Source organism: Poecilia latipinna, unplaced genomic scaffold (genome assembly GCF_001443285.1).
Source record: "Poecilia latipinna isolate Pla-1442-1.1 unplaced genomic scaffold, P_latipinna-1.0 Scaffold572, whole genome shotgun sequence".
NCBI lineage: Eukaryota > Metazoa > Chordata > Actinopteri > Cyprinodontiformes > Poeciliidae > Poecilia > Poecilia latipinna.
Window position 1 is genome coordinate 309,511 of NW_015113188.1, and position 15,012 is coordinate 324,522.

The 15,012-nt window shown below is 41.5% G+C and overlaps 2 protein-coding genes across 3 annotated transcripts in view; one reads left to right on the forward strand and one right to left on the reverse strand.

Moving 5' to 3' along the window:
- The window catches only part of chchd4a (coiled-coil-helix-coiled-coil-helix domain containing 4a), a 6,033-nt gene extending 4,591 nt beyond the window's left edge, over positions 1–1,442 (forward strand). Inside the window, exon 3 of the mRNA XM_015041872.1 lies at positions 361–1,442. Coding sequence (XP_014897358.1) covers positions 361–692 — 332 coding nt within the window. The 3' untranslated portion in view covers positions 693–1,442. The remainder of the gene's footprint in view (positions 1–360) is intronic.
- Positions 1,443–1,642: 200 nt separating this feature from the next.
- LOC106953259 (netrin-4) lies at positions 1,643–8,530 on the reverse strand. 2 transcript variants are annotated; one of them, XM_015041871.1, is made up of 11 exons: positions 7,994–8,530; positions 6,587–6,788; positions 6,313–6,493; positions 5,930–6,229; positions 4,645–4,771; positions 4,317–4,505; positions 3,236–3,452; positions 2,609–2,730; positions 2,466–2,534; positions 2,219–2,389; positions 1,643–2,107 (listed from the first exon to the last, which is right to left on the reverse strand). In XM_015041871.1, the coding sequence occupies exons 1-11, from the start codon at positions 8,082–8,084 to the stop codon at positions 1,971–1,973; spliced, it is 1,806 nt and encodes a 601-aa protein (XP_014897357.1). In that variant the 5' UTR covers positions 8,085–8,530; the 3' UTR covers positions 1,643–1,970. The 2 variants fall into 2 exon arrangements, with proteins under 2 accessions (XP_014897357.1, XP_014897356.1); XM_015041870.1 differs by having other exon boundaries at positions 6,313–6,788.
- Between the last annotated feature and the right edge of the window lie 6,482 nt (positions 8,531–15,012).

Here is a 15,012-nt window from a genome sequence, read left to right on the forward strand (position 1 = left end):
ATATTATCATAGTCACATTCATTTAAGCATGTCTCTCTGATTAAAACAGATGGTTTCTGACGTCCAAATTGCATTTAGAGTTTTAATTTCTAAGAGGTAATCATGTTTGTAAGCAACCACATTCAAATTTTGCAAGCTTTTTTCTAATAATTTGAAAGAAAAAAAAAACTTGCATGACAAATACACATTTCAAAATCTTGTAAGCATAACTGTGAACAAGTAAATATCTGTCAATTGTTTTAATATTTTTTGGAAGCAAGTAGTTGAAAAAAAAAATCAGTTAGAGGGTGTTGCTAAGGAATGATGCTTGTATTATTTTAAGTTGAGCCAAACTGACCTGTCATCATCTTGTTTGTGAAGGCCTGATTCTGCCCAATGGAGAAATAAACTGGAACTGCCCCTGCCTGGGCGGCATGGCCAGTGGGCCCTGTGGCTCTCAGTTCAAGGAGGCCTTTTCGTGCTTCCACTACAGCCAGGAAGAGGTGAAGGGCTCCGAGTGCATCGAGCAGTTCCGCACCATGCAGGAGTGCATGCAGAGGTACCCCGACCTCTATCCGCAGGAGGAAGACAAAGAAAGCCCTCCCCAAGCTGAATCGGGCGGTGCTCCTGCCGCCGACGGCTCCGCCTTATTGTCTGAGAATGACTCTCCTTCGGTAGCTTCACCAGACAGCGCGTCGGCTGCAGACGGCTAGCTAGAGCCAATCAGACCATCGCAGAGTGACTCTTCTTGAGCCAAACGTCTTTAGCCAGATAAAGGTTTGTTTCATGGAACAACAGCAGAGGACTTACTTAAGTGATTCGTCTTCTAAGCACTAAATAATGAAAGGTTACCCTCATGTTGTTAAGAGGGACTTGAGTTGTTGGACTTGCATTACATTATATGCAACAGCAGTTTAATATCGCTGCTTCTCGTGGATAACAGAAGAGCCTTTTTTCATTTGTACATCAGTGTCAGTCTGTTAATGTAAGCTAAAGAAAATTACTTAAAATCCAAAGTGACATTAGTTTGAGCTATAATAGCTTGATGGTTTGTTTGTTTTTTCTCAAGATATTATTGATGTGTAATATCACTTCCCTTTTTATCACTTGAGACCAAAACAGAGGGAAAAATTAGAGGAACGTGTTCCATTTCTCACTGTGCTCTTTGTCCAGTAAAAATCTCCGCACAACAAATTAATGTTGTCATTAATGTTCTTGCTGTCAAAACAAACAGAAAAAGTCGTACAGTGGTCGCTGAAGTCACCGTCAAGTTTTCAGGGTGTCTCTGTGTTTGTAGCAAAAAAAATCTGTCTTAAACTGGTCGTCTCAGTTTTGTTTTGTTTTTTCTTCCTCTGATCTGCTGTTCTGTTGAAGACGGGGAACAATATCCTTACGTTTCATGGAATAAATATGTTTTTACTGGTCGACAAAAGAAAGCTGACAAATAAACAAAAGGTGTGGGTTGAATGAGATCTGAAGACCTGACATTTACGCCAGGAGCCCATAAATGAATTCATACACAAAATAAAAATAAATAAACTTTTCAAGTTTACATAAATTCTGTCTAGATGATTTTTTCCCTTTCCAATCTAGATGTGCAGAGCTGGTAAAGAAATGCTGAAAAGCAAAGTAGCTGTAAAGAAGGACTGCAAAGTGTTGACGCTGCGGTGGTGAATGCATGACGCTCTTCTGACGTTCTGCGAAAGAATGAAGAACACCACTTTCCTTCAGTTAAGCAATAGTTCATTAGATTGGTCAAATTCATACACATCCAATAAAATCCATTAAGTTTTGTGGTTGTAACATGACACAATATGAATCATTCATAGGAAAACTCTTCCAAGGCAATTTGTGAAGTCATCTGGCTTTGAGTTTGAGTCTTTGGGTTTTTTTTTTTTTTCAGTCGCTTCCAGACTTTTAAAGTTTCTTTTGCTGAGTAGTCCGCTTTCACATCAAGTTATGTCCTCTAAATTTAGCCCTGCCTGTTTGTATCACAGACATCCGTTCCTCAGCGCCTCTGATAAAAACAAAGATACTCGAGGCGTCCATGGAACCGCTACACTCTGCATGGTGACCAACAAACGACCGGTTTCTGGCTCCTCTGGGCCGGCAAGCAAGTATTTCACACCTAAAGGAGGAAACGGTGTAACAGTAAGATCTCTTAGTGCTGCGTTTTAAACAACAGGGCATTACTTAAATACTTAAGCTTGATGCAGCACAGTTTTTGCGACGCACTTACCTGGGTTTAGGACGGGGCAGGTGCAGCCCCGACGGGTCCAGGGCAGAGGGAACACGCTGGCGGTCCCCAAGCGCAGCGCCACCCGACCCGATCGAAGCACCTTACGGACTTTGACCCGTACCTCTGCGTGGTTGCCCTTGTCGTGCGCCGACAGCACGCTCGCCTTCATCACTGTCGTGAACGGCAAAGGAAGATGATCAAAACGGTTCTTTGAAGCCATTCCAATCATAAACAGTTCTTTTCTCACCGTAGTCGTGTTTGGTCTCGCAGAGGTCAGAGACGCTTCTCAGACTTTTCTCCTTACACCTGCATTTCCCTGTGTGAGGACAGTATGTTATGCTCTGCTTTTAGTGCTTCAAAATTATTCTCGACAGTGCAAATAAACATCACCTGTGTAGTGGAGAGCAGACACTGCATGTTCCTTCGACCATTCTTCCTCAGCTGTGAACATGTCGTCCACGTCTGGGATTTTTCCACCAATAGGCACGTTCAGTACGTGATTATTTGGGTAGCTGTAAAAGTGGAAATACATTTTTTGCCCATTGAACCAATCAGCATAAAAATGACCTGCCCTCAAAAAACTTATTGAGAGGGGGAACTTGAAACACTTTAAAGTGAAGGTTAAACTTTCAGCAGGACAGCCAGTTACAGTCGAATGGTTTGAGCTTTGAACCACAGGCCTTGCCCATGTATTAAAGTCCCAGTCAAAGCCCAGACCGGAATCCAATTGAGAATTTCTCCCAAGACTTGCTTTGTTTCATTTTACTGATGCGTTCTATCCATCAGTATCCTCTCCATTGGTCAAGATTTATAGGGTAAATCTCGACCAAACGTTGGTCGAGATTTACCCTATAAGACTTGCAGACATAGACACAGGAAAAGGTGGTTCTACTAAGTATCAAGTAAAAATGCTGAAAGCAAATGTATGTGACAGTTTTTATTTATGGTTGGATCAATCTACAGTCAGATTTCTTTCAAATTGCAATTTCATTTTTTTAAATGTCTTTGAAAGTCTACCTGTTCAAACAGAGTCCAGTAGTTGGATCGCAGTTGTTTGGACAGACACAAGGCATGCAGCCATCCTCTCCAAAGCCCCAGTAGCCGGGGCGGCAGTGGCTGCAGCTCATGCCCCCTACGCCAGGCTTACACTGGCACTGGCTACTCCTGGGGTCGCACCAGGGTAACACCTGTCCAGGTGGAGGAGGCAACGAGCCCCGGGGATCACACCAGCAGCCTGTAACATGGACAGAGACGGAAAGGGTTAGCACACTTACTATTTAATGTTTTATACTAGTTCAATCAGTTGATTTTCAATAAGTTAGCAGGGAGAATCTTTCAACCGTCTCATTTTGACCCAATGCCAACAGAAACGGAGTGATCATGAAAGCCGCGATTAACTTTAAGATTGAGAGCATCCAACCATCCATCCAGCTGTGACCCTAACAAGACATGTATTCATTCATCCAACTAACCATCCAAACCGTCCATCTATCCATCCAACTGTATACACTCAAACAGCAAACCCTACATCCAACTAACCAATTATCCAATTACCCATCCATCCGTCCGTCCGTCCGTCCGTCCATCCATCCATCCATCCATCCATCCATCCATCCATCCATTCATTCATTCATTCATTCAGCCATTCAGCCATTTACCCATCCAACAAACCATCCATGTTAAATGGTTTGTACTTGTACAGCGCTTTATTGAGTCCAGAGGACCCCAAAGCACTTCACACTACAATCAGTCATTCACACTCACACTGTGATGATGGCAAACTACTGGATAGTAGCCACAGCTGCCCTGGGCCAGTCTGTCAGAAGTGAGGCTGCCACCAGACCCTCTCACCCCCACCAGCAGGCAAGATGGGTCAAGTGTTTTGGCCAATGAGACAATGACAGAGGCAGGTGGATCCATCCAACAAGTCATCCATCTGTAAATTAATCTGTCGATCCAACAAACCATCCATCTCTCCAACCAGTTGTCTGTCCAACCATCAATGAGGGGACGATCAATAAACCACTAAAACCATGATTACAAGGTCATAATGTTATAACCCTAAATTCTTATTAACTCATGATCAATGGACTCTTACGTGTGCAGGCGTAGGGAGACTTTAGGGGCATGAGCCGGTGGCGATGGTAACCGTGACGGCAGCGCTGACACCTGCGGCCCTCGGTGTTATGCCGACAGTCGTTACAGACACCTCCACTGACTCCACCCGTGGAGATCCATGCCCGGAGAGAGAAGTGACAGCTCTCTGCATGGCCATGGCATTCACACTCTTCAAAAACAGAGGTGGAAGTCGTCATCAGTGGTAGAGGGGCAAGGAGGGAAATTGACTGGCCATAAACAAAAACTTAAAAACTCGGGGCTTTGAGACTAAAATGGTCTGATAACACAGTCCAATATTGATCACTTACTCTGACATGGGTTCGGCTCACCACTGCTGCCGTTGGCAGGCCTCCAGGGCCGATTGTTGTACAGCGGGGCACACCTTTCACAGTGATCCCCATCAGTGTGATGGACGCAGAGACACTTTCCAAATACCTAGATGAGATGCTGCTCAGTCTCTTTATCCAACATTAGTTAATTGTTACACACACCTGTTCTTAAAAAAGTTTAAGGCTCAAGAGTTGAAAGTGTTAATGATGATCCATTTGTCAACAGGTACTTTTGGAAACACCCAAATGTACACTACAAAGCAAGCACAAGAAATGGAACAAAAATACACAAAATATCAAAAATAATCTCTTTGCATTTATCAGCTCCTCTGGTAATTTTGTGAAAAGCCTTAAAGGTAAATGTACTGTTACTGCAGAAGCTATTCTTCACATTAACTAAACTTGAATATCTTTTTTAAAAAACATTTTCTACTGTCTCCCATGAGTTTAAATGTAACAAAGGCCCACTCTTTAAAATGAGGAAGAAAGAGAACAGGCCATATAAGAAAACCATGTGTGAGTTTGTCTTCAGAAGTCACGAGTCATTGCTGGACAATAAATTGTCACAGAAATGTGAATTAACAGTGGTACTGCATGACAACACAAGTTCATCCTCTTCAAAAAAATCCATAAACCTTAATTTTGCAAGGAACATTTAACACTGACAATGGAAGATATTTTAAATATCCAAAATAAATTAACAAAATGACACACAAAAAAAACAACATTAAAACTGAAACAAGAACTACACACAACTGAGACCATAAAAAGTATCAATCAGAATAGAAATTATTGAGCTCATTTTAATTTTTTATGCAATTAACCAATATACTGCCTATTGTGACGGACTTAGCGGCAACACCAAGAAAATAGCTACACTTTGAAACTTTTTAAACCCTTTCAAATGGAAAGAAGAGTATTTAAAACAGCTTAAAATAACTAGCATTTAAAAGGGACGACCTCTCTGCAGTGTCATGCAGGTGGGATGAATGAAAGCAAGACGTGATGCACGGTGTCTTAAATCTGTGACCCATGTAGTCACGTGGGAGGTTAGAGTGAGGTGGGAGGAGGAGGAAGATTTGAGTATCGGATGATGAGCTACAGCAGGTGAGCTCAGCTTTTTAACTGATATATTTGCTTTCAGAATCGCCTTTTCCTGATAGATTTAACACCCATCAAAAGGAACAGATATTACAATAACCATCAGACACTTTTTTTATGTCCTAGCTTCTAGTCTGACACAAATGCAAGACACACCACTTACCCTGTCACTGTCTTGTCTTTTGTCTTCACTGATTTTATGTGGTAAGCAATACTCAGCATGCCCATGACACAGGCATGTCCCTCTGGCCAGCAATGTGGAAATGGCAAATGGTGCAGAAGGTGGGCTTTCTGAAGTGGCTGTGGGGTTTGTCCATGTTGCAGAAGAGTTCACAGATGCAGGACAAGTCTGAGCTTTCAGTAGTCTGATGCGGAGATTTGAGATGGTCAGGCGGACAAGGGCCTCTGGACTGTAGGGGTCAAAGGTTTTTGCACTTCTTGGATCCAGAGTACGTACGATTACCTAGCAGAGAGGCGAGGAGAGAGGTAAATAGCACTGGTTGGGTGTTATGAAAATGCTCTACATCTTTGTGCAAACTTCTTTACCTCCCCACCGCTACAAGGGAGAGGACTAGAGTACCGGGACGTGCACAGCGAGCCCGGCCCTCTGAGGTCATCGTCCAAGTTAAATTCCACCCTGCAGTTGTGAGAAAACACCCTGAGAGCCTCCCAGGTCTTTCCAAAATCAGCGGAGCGCTCAATGACCATTGCAGCAGGCCTGGGAGACCTGAAGATCAAAACTACATGAGACAGACAGAACTTTGTCTCCAGATCCAAACGGATCTCGTCCTGCTCCATGTTGCCTCCTCTTGATGCCCACCAAGTGTCCGGATGCAAAAACGGGTCGTCGGTCATCAGAGAAGGAGGATGAGCGTCTTCTTGGCATGAGTGGGGGGTCTCTGGAGGATGGGGGCACAAACTTTGGAAATGTTTGGCACAGCAGTTTGTCCGGGTTAGAAGCACCCGGCCGCTAGCCAGATTCCCGATGGGTGGACTGCAGGCTTGGTTTGCACATCTAGAAGCTGCAACAAACAGAGTGTGAACGAGTTGGTGAAAAGACCAACTGGGCAATACAATGCTTTGCAAAAGTATTTGAACCAGTTGCGCTTTTCCTCTTGCGTCATGTTATAACCACAAACCTCAGAGCACTTGATAGGGATTTTATGTGGTAGACCAACAAAAAGCAACGGGAAAACGACAGAAACAACATAAACTGGAAGAAAGTGATGCATGACTGCCAACATGCTTTTGCAAAAAGAATCGGTGTTTTGAACATTTGTTTTCTGCCCCCTTTACACCAGTCCCTGTAAATAAAACCCAGTGCAACCAAAGAAAAAAAAAGAGGGACAAGATGACAGCCATTGGTGAAGGTATGTCAATAATGGCTGACGTACCTTCATCTATTGACACAGTGTACATGTGGAAGAAGGTGCTGATAGAATTCACACAAAATGCTTAGTGTGTCGGTAGACTAACATTCCCTCAGTGAAATGAGGTGGTGGCAGCATCCATCCAGTTAATAATTTTATCCTACACGGTTGTGGGGTTCTGGTACCCAGCTGTAGAGGTCATTGGGCAAGAGGCAGGGTACACCCAAGACAGTGTAACAGAGACAACCATACATACTCACACCTAAGGACAATTTGGAGAAACCAACTAACTTAACTCATGTTTTAGTTACCTGGAGAGAACCCAAGCATGCAGCATGCAGAAAGACTGCAGGCAGGCAAGACTGTTGTTTCAGCAGAGGGAGACTTTTCCTAAAGCAATGACAAGCACACTTAATGGCTAAACTTCTGGACTGAGCTGAATGTAGAGCCAAACCTGCAACATGATGCAAATGACTGGCACAGAGGTTCAAACCATGCAGCCAGAACTGAATGTTTAAGATCACGGCAAGACAAGAAAAAGACTTGCAGTATTGAATCAGGGTGACAATAACTGCCCTTATACCTCACATTTATATATAACTTAATGTGTGTACATAAAATCCCGTGAACGTTTCCTCTGCTGACATCATGGACCAAAAAACAAAAACAAAGTCGACCTCTTCATGTTCTCCATGAATTATTAATCTGAATGACCATGACATCACTGCTGCTGCTCACAGCATCAAGGGTTTCTCAGGTTACACTGAATTTTAAGAAGTCAGATTTATCAGCAAGCTGTATGACTGCGGCGTGATGAACAGATGAACAGCATCAACAAACACACGGGCGCTGCTCACCTGCTCCGCTGCGCGTCCCGATTAACAGAAGCCATCCGAGCGCCACCAGCATGCTCTGCCCTCCTCTGCCCAGCACGCAAACCACCGTCATCCTGGTTCCTTCTGAGGTTACAACACGCACGCCATCCCGCAGCAACGGGTCGCTGCATCGCACTTACCCCAGTGAAAGAACATTTCTCCGCGAGTTACGCAACGCGCGTCCAGGTCCTGGCAAATTCCGGGAGAATTTAGCCAGGATTCTTCCTCCACCGCTCGGTGGAAGAAAAGGTGAAAGTTATCGCAGCATCAAGGGATCCTGGGCAGAGCCGGACGGTTCATCGCGGGGGGTTCGAAAAGATGGAAAGAAAAGGAGCGCTCCAACTCTGCTTTCTTTTATTTTAATTTTACTGGTCTTTCATTTCGCTCATAGAGAGATTACCTCGTTCTGTCGTAGAATATATATATATAAAAGCATGTAAACACTTCTATTATTCATTTTGTAGCAAGCCTAAAATATTAATCGTCCTGTTAATGTGCGCTCTCAGTATGTAGGCTCAGCAGAGGAGCTTACGCTCTATTTATACAGGCAGTGGCGGCCCTTGAGCGAATGACGCCCAGTGGCGCCCCAAATGGGGGGTTTAGGGGAGACCATATCCAACCCTGGAAAATGCTGACTCACCGACTGCCTCCTCTTCCCCCTCCACCACCATTCTGTTATAGAACAGAATGGATGTTCTTTTATCCTATAAACTACTGACAACATGTCTCCGAAATTCCAAGGAAATATTTAGTATTTATTTGCAGAAAATGAGAAATGGTCAAAACAACCAAAGAGATGCAGCACTTTCAGACCTCAAATGATGCAAAGAAAAAAAGTTCATATTAATTTAGAAACAACAATACTAATGTTTTAACTCAGGAAGAGTTCAGAGATCAATATCCGGTGGAATAACCAGGTTCTCAATGGGATTCAATGAAGTTGTCTCTCAATTGTTGAGATATATATATATATATATATATATATATATATATATATATATATATATATATATATATATATATATAGAGAGAGAGAGAGAGAGAGAGAGAGAGAGAGAGAGAGAGAGAGAGAGAGAGAGAGAGAGAGAGAGTGTCTCACTTTGTTTCTTTGGACCACCCTAAAACTTCCTTGTTTTCTCCTTGTCATACATACAGCACACGATTTCTCCAGAGGTTGGCAGCACAGTGGGGGACAGACAGACTTGCGACTGACATTGGCTCACCCATACCGCTAATATAAACCAGCATCACAGCGCATACCATCCAAACGCGGTCACTTCAGTTCCCGGGGCCTCATAATGAGGCTTAGAAATGTGTTTATCGTCTTCTTCCCACTTGTTTTTCAGCTGCAGTAATTACAAGTTGAAAGCTTCCTTGAAGCTGAGCACAGAGAAACCTGAGCAATAATAATAAAAAATAATAATAAGTACTCGGTCACAAGCAGCTTGATTGGTTGCGTTGTGGCACCAGAGGAATCTGGCAGCTTTCTGTTTCATGCAAATGAGCCAGACAAGAAAGGGATTTTTTTTTTCAACCCCCCACATGCTTAGCTCTCTTTGTCGTTCCTTATTGTAACAATGGGTCATAAACAGTCTTCAGAAAGTCACATCACAAAGTCTTGACAGTCCTTTTTAATTAATTTCAGCCACAGGATATATATAGTCCTTTGTCTAGTTTGATGTTTCTATCTTTTTCTCACACAAACTGAGCTGGAAGAAGAATATGTGCTCTGTCAGATGAGATTCATGGTTTAAACTGGGAGAGAAAGGAGCTCAGGAAATTGGAACAGACGCATGGAATTGGGATGGTTTTTTGATAAACATTCTCAGAGACATACAGATTGCTTTCAGACCTGACCATCTGCCTTTCTCCTGAAACAAAAGGATAAAAAAACACAATTACTAAAGGCTGACAGAACAAATGATGGCAATTATGTTTGTTCTTATTGATGCAATGTTTTAGAAGAAGCTGACAGTTTAGTGGCATTTTGCAATCAAAGTTTTTTTTCTACTTGAGTTGACTTTCTTCTTGTAAACAGCATCACTCCCTTGAAAAAGTATTGATACTCTTAAAATACATTATATTCACTTTACTGTACAACCATAAACATGAATGTATTTATTTAAATTTTTGTAATAAACAAACAAAAAAAAGTTACAATTGGAAAGTAGAAGGAAAATGCGGAAGAGAAAAGAGCCATTGAAGAAAAACAAAAATAAGTCTGACTTAATGAATTTAAAATACAATGCTTAAGAAGAAGCTGTCAGTTTAGAGGCACTTTGACTTTTAAGTCAGAATTCCTTTTTTTTTTAGCTGTCCTAATCCCTTTCCATAGGAAAATGATTTGTGGTTTTTAAAATATTTTTCAAATATTGAGTCGGTGCTTTCTACACATTTTGCTGCAAATGCAGGTGCATGTTTTTTGGAGCTAAATATTTTTGCCCAGTCATGAAAACAACTCCGTCTTAGTCAGGCTTATCCATTCCAACACATGGATGAGCTTTTCTACAAACCCAAATGAGTCTAGAAATCATTAAGTCAAAAGTACCCATTGTCCGCCAAAACTATTTTATTTTTTCCATCTTAAGGAAAAAGAAAAAGCAAAACATTAACGCTGTTGCTTTAAGTGTCCTCGTATTGTTTTGTGGCTTTAGATTTGAACGTCAGTATAGATGTGAAACATAAAAATTGCCCCAGATGTTTGGCCAGTTCAAAGAAAAACAAAATATTTCCTGAAATTGTCTGGTTATTTGTTTCTTTTTTTTTTATTATTTCTGACAAAAGCAGAGTACAGATCAGCCTTTCTTTTCAAGTTTCCTCAATGCCTGAGCCCTGATGTGCTTTTGAAGAAAAAGAAACAACGAATATTTTTGGGGTCATTTACTATTAAATTAAACGCTGGTATGTGATTTATGAAGGGCAAATGCTTTGTGGTGTCCCTGACATTTCACAGTTCAAAAACATTTAAATTTGTCCCTTCAAAAAATAAAAAGCTCCCAGCTGCATCGGCTATTCAAACAGGTCCTACTCCCACTAAAAAAAAACTGCTGAAAAGCATAAATCCTTAACTTTTCCAATTCTCAGTTAAGCATTCTTCAGTGTTGGCCAATCACGTAACATTCAGCCTGAGTTTGTGGTTGTGGCATTGTGACACAATATGAGACTGTTCACGGTGTGTGATTATTTATTTTATGGCATCTAATAAGTTTTGTTCTTTCATCTGTCTCTCTTCTTATTTTTTTTTTTGTAATGCTCCAAACTATAAATCCCACTTCGTCGTGTTCTCTTTTCGTCTCGCACATGTGCGAATAAAAATCTACATGTTTATGAAAGATCAAGTTATTCCTGTTTAAAACATGTGAGCATGCTGCTCATTACTTTTATCACCAGACAGACATGTTTTTGGGCTGGCTCGAAATGATTTAGTGTCCGCTTCTGGCTCGGCCCAAAACACAGAAATGAGCTTTCCATGTTTTTACGTCTGACCTGTGTGGATTTGTGTGTCTAAGAACGACGGAGGTAATGGTTAAAACATAGAATCAAATCACGGATGTGGGTCTGGCGAGCCCTAAAAAGAATTTCGCTCCACTTTGGTGTGCTTTTTGATTTCTGAGAAGGCTTTCAAATGGCAGGTTTCGTTTGACTTAAAGCCGAAGTTTAAGGTCAGGGTTTAATGTGGGGGGGCTGTTAAACATTTTTAAGAGCGGCAAGTGCGATAAACGTCTGTGCAAGTAAATTACATAGAGCTCATTTAGGCTTTCAAATGCAAGACATGTTCAATCTTAAGCGGACCAGGCTGTAGTTAGGGATAATTTTGTATCATATACGGCAGTGCAAAAACAACCACAAGCAATAAAGTGTTTGTTTAAAAAGTCACCGTAAAAACTAGGGTAAACAACATGTGTTCTAGTGTGGGTACAATTAATTGAAAAGTGTCTTCCCCCCACCCCATTTTTAATAATGTTTAAAAGTATCTTTACTGAGGCGTTTAGCTGCTAGAAATCAATTACTCACCTAGATAGGTTACCAGGATGTTCTTTCTCTAGCATAACAGTGAAAGTTGTTTGATGAAACAGTCGGATCAATAAGATGCTATTCCTGTTTCTAGCCCTTTTAACCGTCATAGTCTAACCTAAGAATGACTGAAACAGTGGAAATTGTAAGTTTGATTCAGTCCCCTCCCTTGTGCATGCCATGCAGACATACCATACAGAAAAGGAACATCATGAGACGAAGCCAGAGCGATTCAACAGTTGTGAGGGGAAAAAGAAATGGTGTAACTCAGTGTAATGATGACGGTGCTGAAAAGCTACAGAATGAATAAATTAAAATATGCTCCAAGGATTAATACATTTCCAACCAGTTTGGCCAACAGACACGGTGATGCTAATGAGGATGACAGGGCCTGTTTGGCTCGCGCAGTTCTTGGCAATACCAGTGAAAGTATCTTATGTAGATATATATATATAAAAAGAACACTTTCCATTTCACTCTACTTTACCAAACGAGGCTTCAGTTGAGATGAAGATGGCTTGTTAATGGCTGGGATCTGTGTTCAATATTTGTCCACACATTAATCTCCCCTCATGCTAACTTGAAACATTGAACCCCTCCATGTCCTTTCTCTGTTGGACCCTTTTATTTATGTTTTGTGACTTTCTAATGAGCTCAAGATTTTAATTTTGTCACCAGCTCCCCTCACATAAACACATACATCAAGCAGGCAGACATTCAAACAAAGACACAGCCAGTTGATAACTCTTTTCGTCGCCCTCCCGCTCAGACAAACTAGTGCAGATTATATTTTCCCGACGACACGAACAGACACGTGTTAAAGACGCCGTTCACTGTTTTCTTTCCCTCCTGCCTCACACTCTGTATTCGATGAAAAACTGACTGCCTCATATTGCAAATCACGTCAGACCTCGTATGTAAAGCAAAGAGCTAATGTTGTCAACATAGTAAAGGGGAAATAATAAATTAAAGTTCCCTGCTCCCCTCCCCTCCCCCCACCCCCTCGCCAGTGGGGGTCAGCATCGCTTAGACGAGCAGACACAAATCTGATGCTTTAATAATTCAAAACAATTTTCATTTTCTGATCTCGTGGCTTTTTCCTCACTATTTGGAGCCTTTTTACAGCCCCTGGGTACCGACTTTGGTTTCACTCCAAAAGCCACACAATGAAGTAGAGTTAATGAGAGGAGAAATCAGAGACAGCTGCTCGAGGTTGAGGGACGCAGACTGGGGGGGTCTAGACTGCTCCTTCTGCCTGATCCAGTGGGCTGCTGGGCTCTGAGGCCCCTCTCAGCCAATCAGAGCTCTTCTTTACTGGCACGCCAACTCCACCTGTGTGCCATCCCGAGCCACAATAACGTTTTAAACGTGTGGTTAACTGCGAAGGACACTGTTCATCAACAGCATGTCATCTCACCTTGTAGGTTTTGCATTTGTACCAGACTCTTTCCATTTTTTTTTTTTCATTTTTAAAGATGTTGCTTTAAAACCTTAGCTTCCTTTAAACTTCTCCACAATTTTACCCTTGATCTGTCTGTCATGCTTCTTGGTCTTCCTGTTGTTCTGTGATGTTCTGTAGCTTTGCTGAGCTTGACTTGTGCACATGTGGACTTAATTTTTTAATCAAGTCAATTCTGAAGACAAGTTGCTGCAATAGATTTGCTTTGAAGGACGTTGGCAATGGCGCCGGTGCAAAAGCATGCCACACGTTTCAGATTTTAATAATAAAAAAAATACCCACTTCACTAACAGGCACTACTCTCTTAATCTATTAACAGAAAATTCTAATAAAATAAATCAATGTTTGTAGTTGTTGAATTGGTTAATGTGAAAAAGTGAAAGGGGAGATAAATATGTTTTCAATCCACTGTTTATCTGAAAAAAATGAAGAGAAATTCATGATTTTCTCCAAAACAATACATAGGCAATTTTTTTTTACCCCATATAAATGGAACCTGTACTGTTAAGCTCACAGGATCTTTTATTTTCCTGCGTCTGGACTCAGGATAAAAACACAACCATAGAGTACCAGGTGGCACAGCTGTGGTTACTGTAGAATATACGTTTCTGTGGAGGGTCTAAGCAGGAATTCTGTGCAGCTGCTTCTTGCCCACAAGTTGTGACAGTATAGAGGGGGTTGGCTGGCATTTGATCCTGTTGGTGAACATCTGGTGAACTGAGCAACCCGTGCTGATGTCATTAATGTGCAGTTAATGATTTTCACTTAAAAAAAAAAAAAAGGAATTGATGATTCCTTGACCTTCCAGAGATCATGAAAACAATCTACACTGACATTCTTTTGAGAAAGATGTTCTGTTGAACCTTAATTCAAGCAGAAAGTCAGCCAGGCTTGTAGATTGAAAAGAATGAGGATTACAGGGTGAATCAAGTTTTTTTTTTTTTTTTTTTAGGTTTAATGAGTTTGGCTTAACCAGAGCTGCTAACCACAACTTTACATTTAGGTCTTATCTCCATGGTGGCCTCCAGGCTCCACAGTGGATGCAGGCATTGTCAGGCAAACATTGGTAGAAAAACCAGGTTTTAAGGACCGCCACCTCATCAGAGACTTGTGGTTTTCATGCGGTTTTCTTTGGAACTCCAGTCTTTTACATGGATTTATTTAATAGCTCTAGCATGTGGCAATCGTTAATAACCTATTGTGGTTAGCATGTTCTGAGCGCCGACGCTGCTCTGATTTAATATTCCCATTATTAGATGTGGGTTGTTTAGATCCTCAGAGACAGTGTTAAGTGTGATTTTCATATCTTGTTAAAGTGAGGTCATTTCTTTGGAAATGTAGCTCTTCTGGGACACAAAGGATCTGATGACCTCCATTAGACATTTCACCAAGAATGTCTTATTGATTGGCTGGAAAAAAAAAAAAAAAAAGCCTGTACTTACATAGTGATAGTTGTTAAGTCCAGAGAACCCCAAAGCACTTCACATTACATTCAATTTATGCATTTACCATGCCTTAACAAACGGAC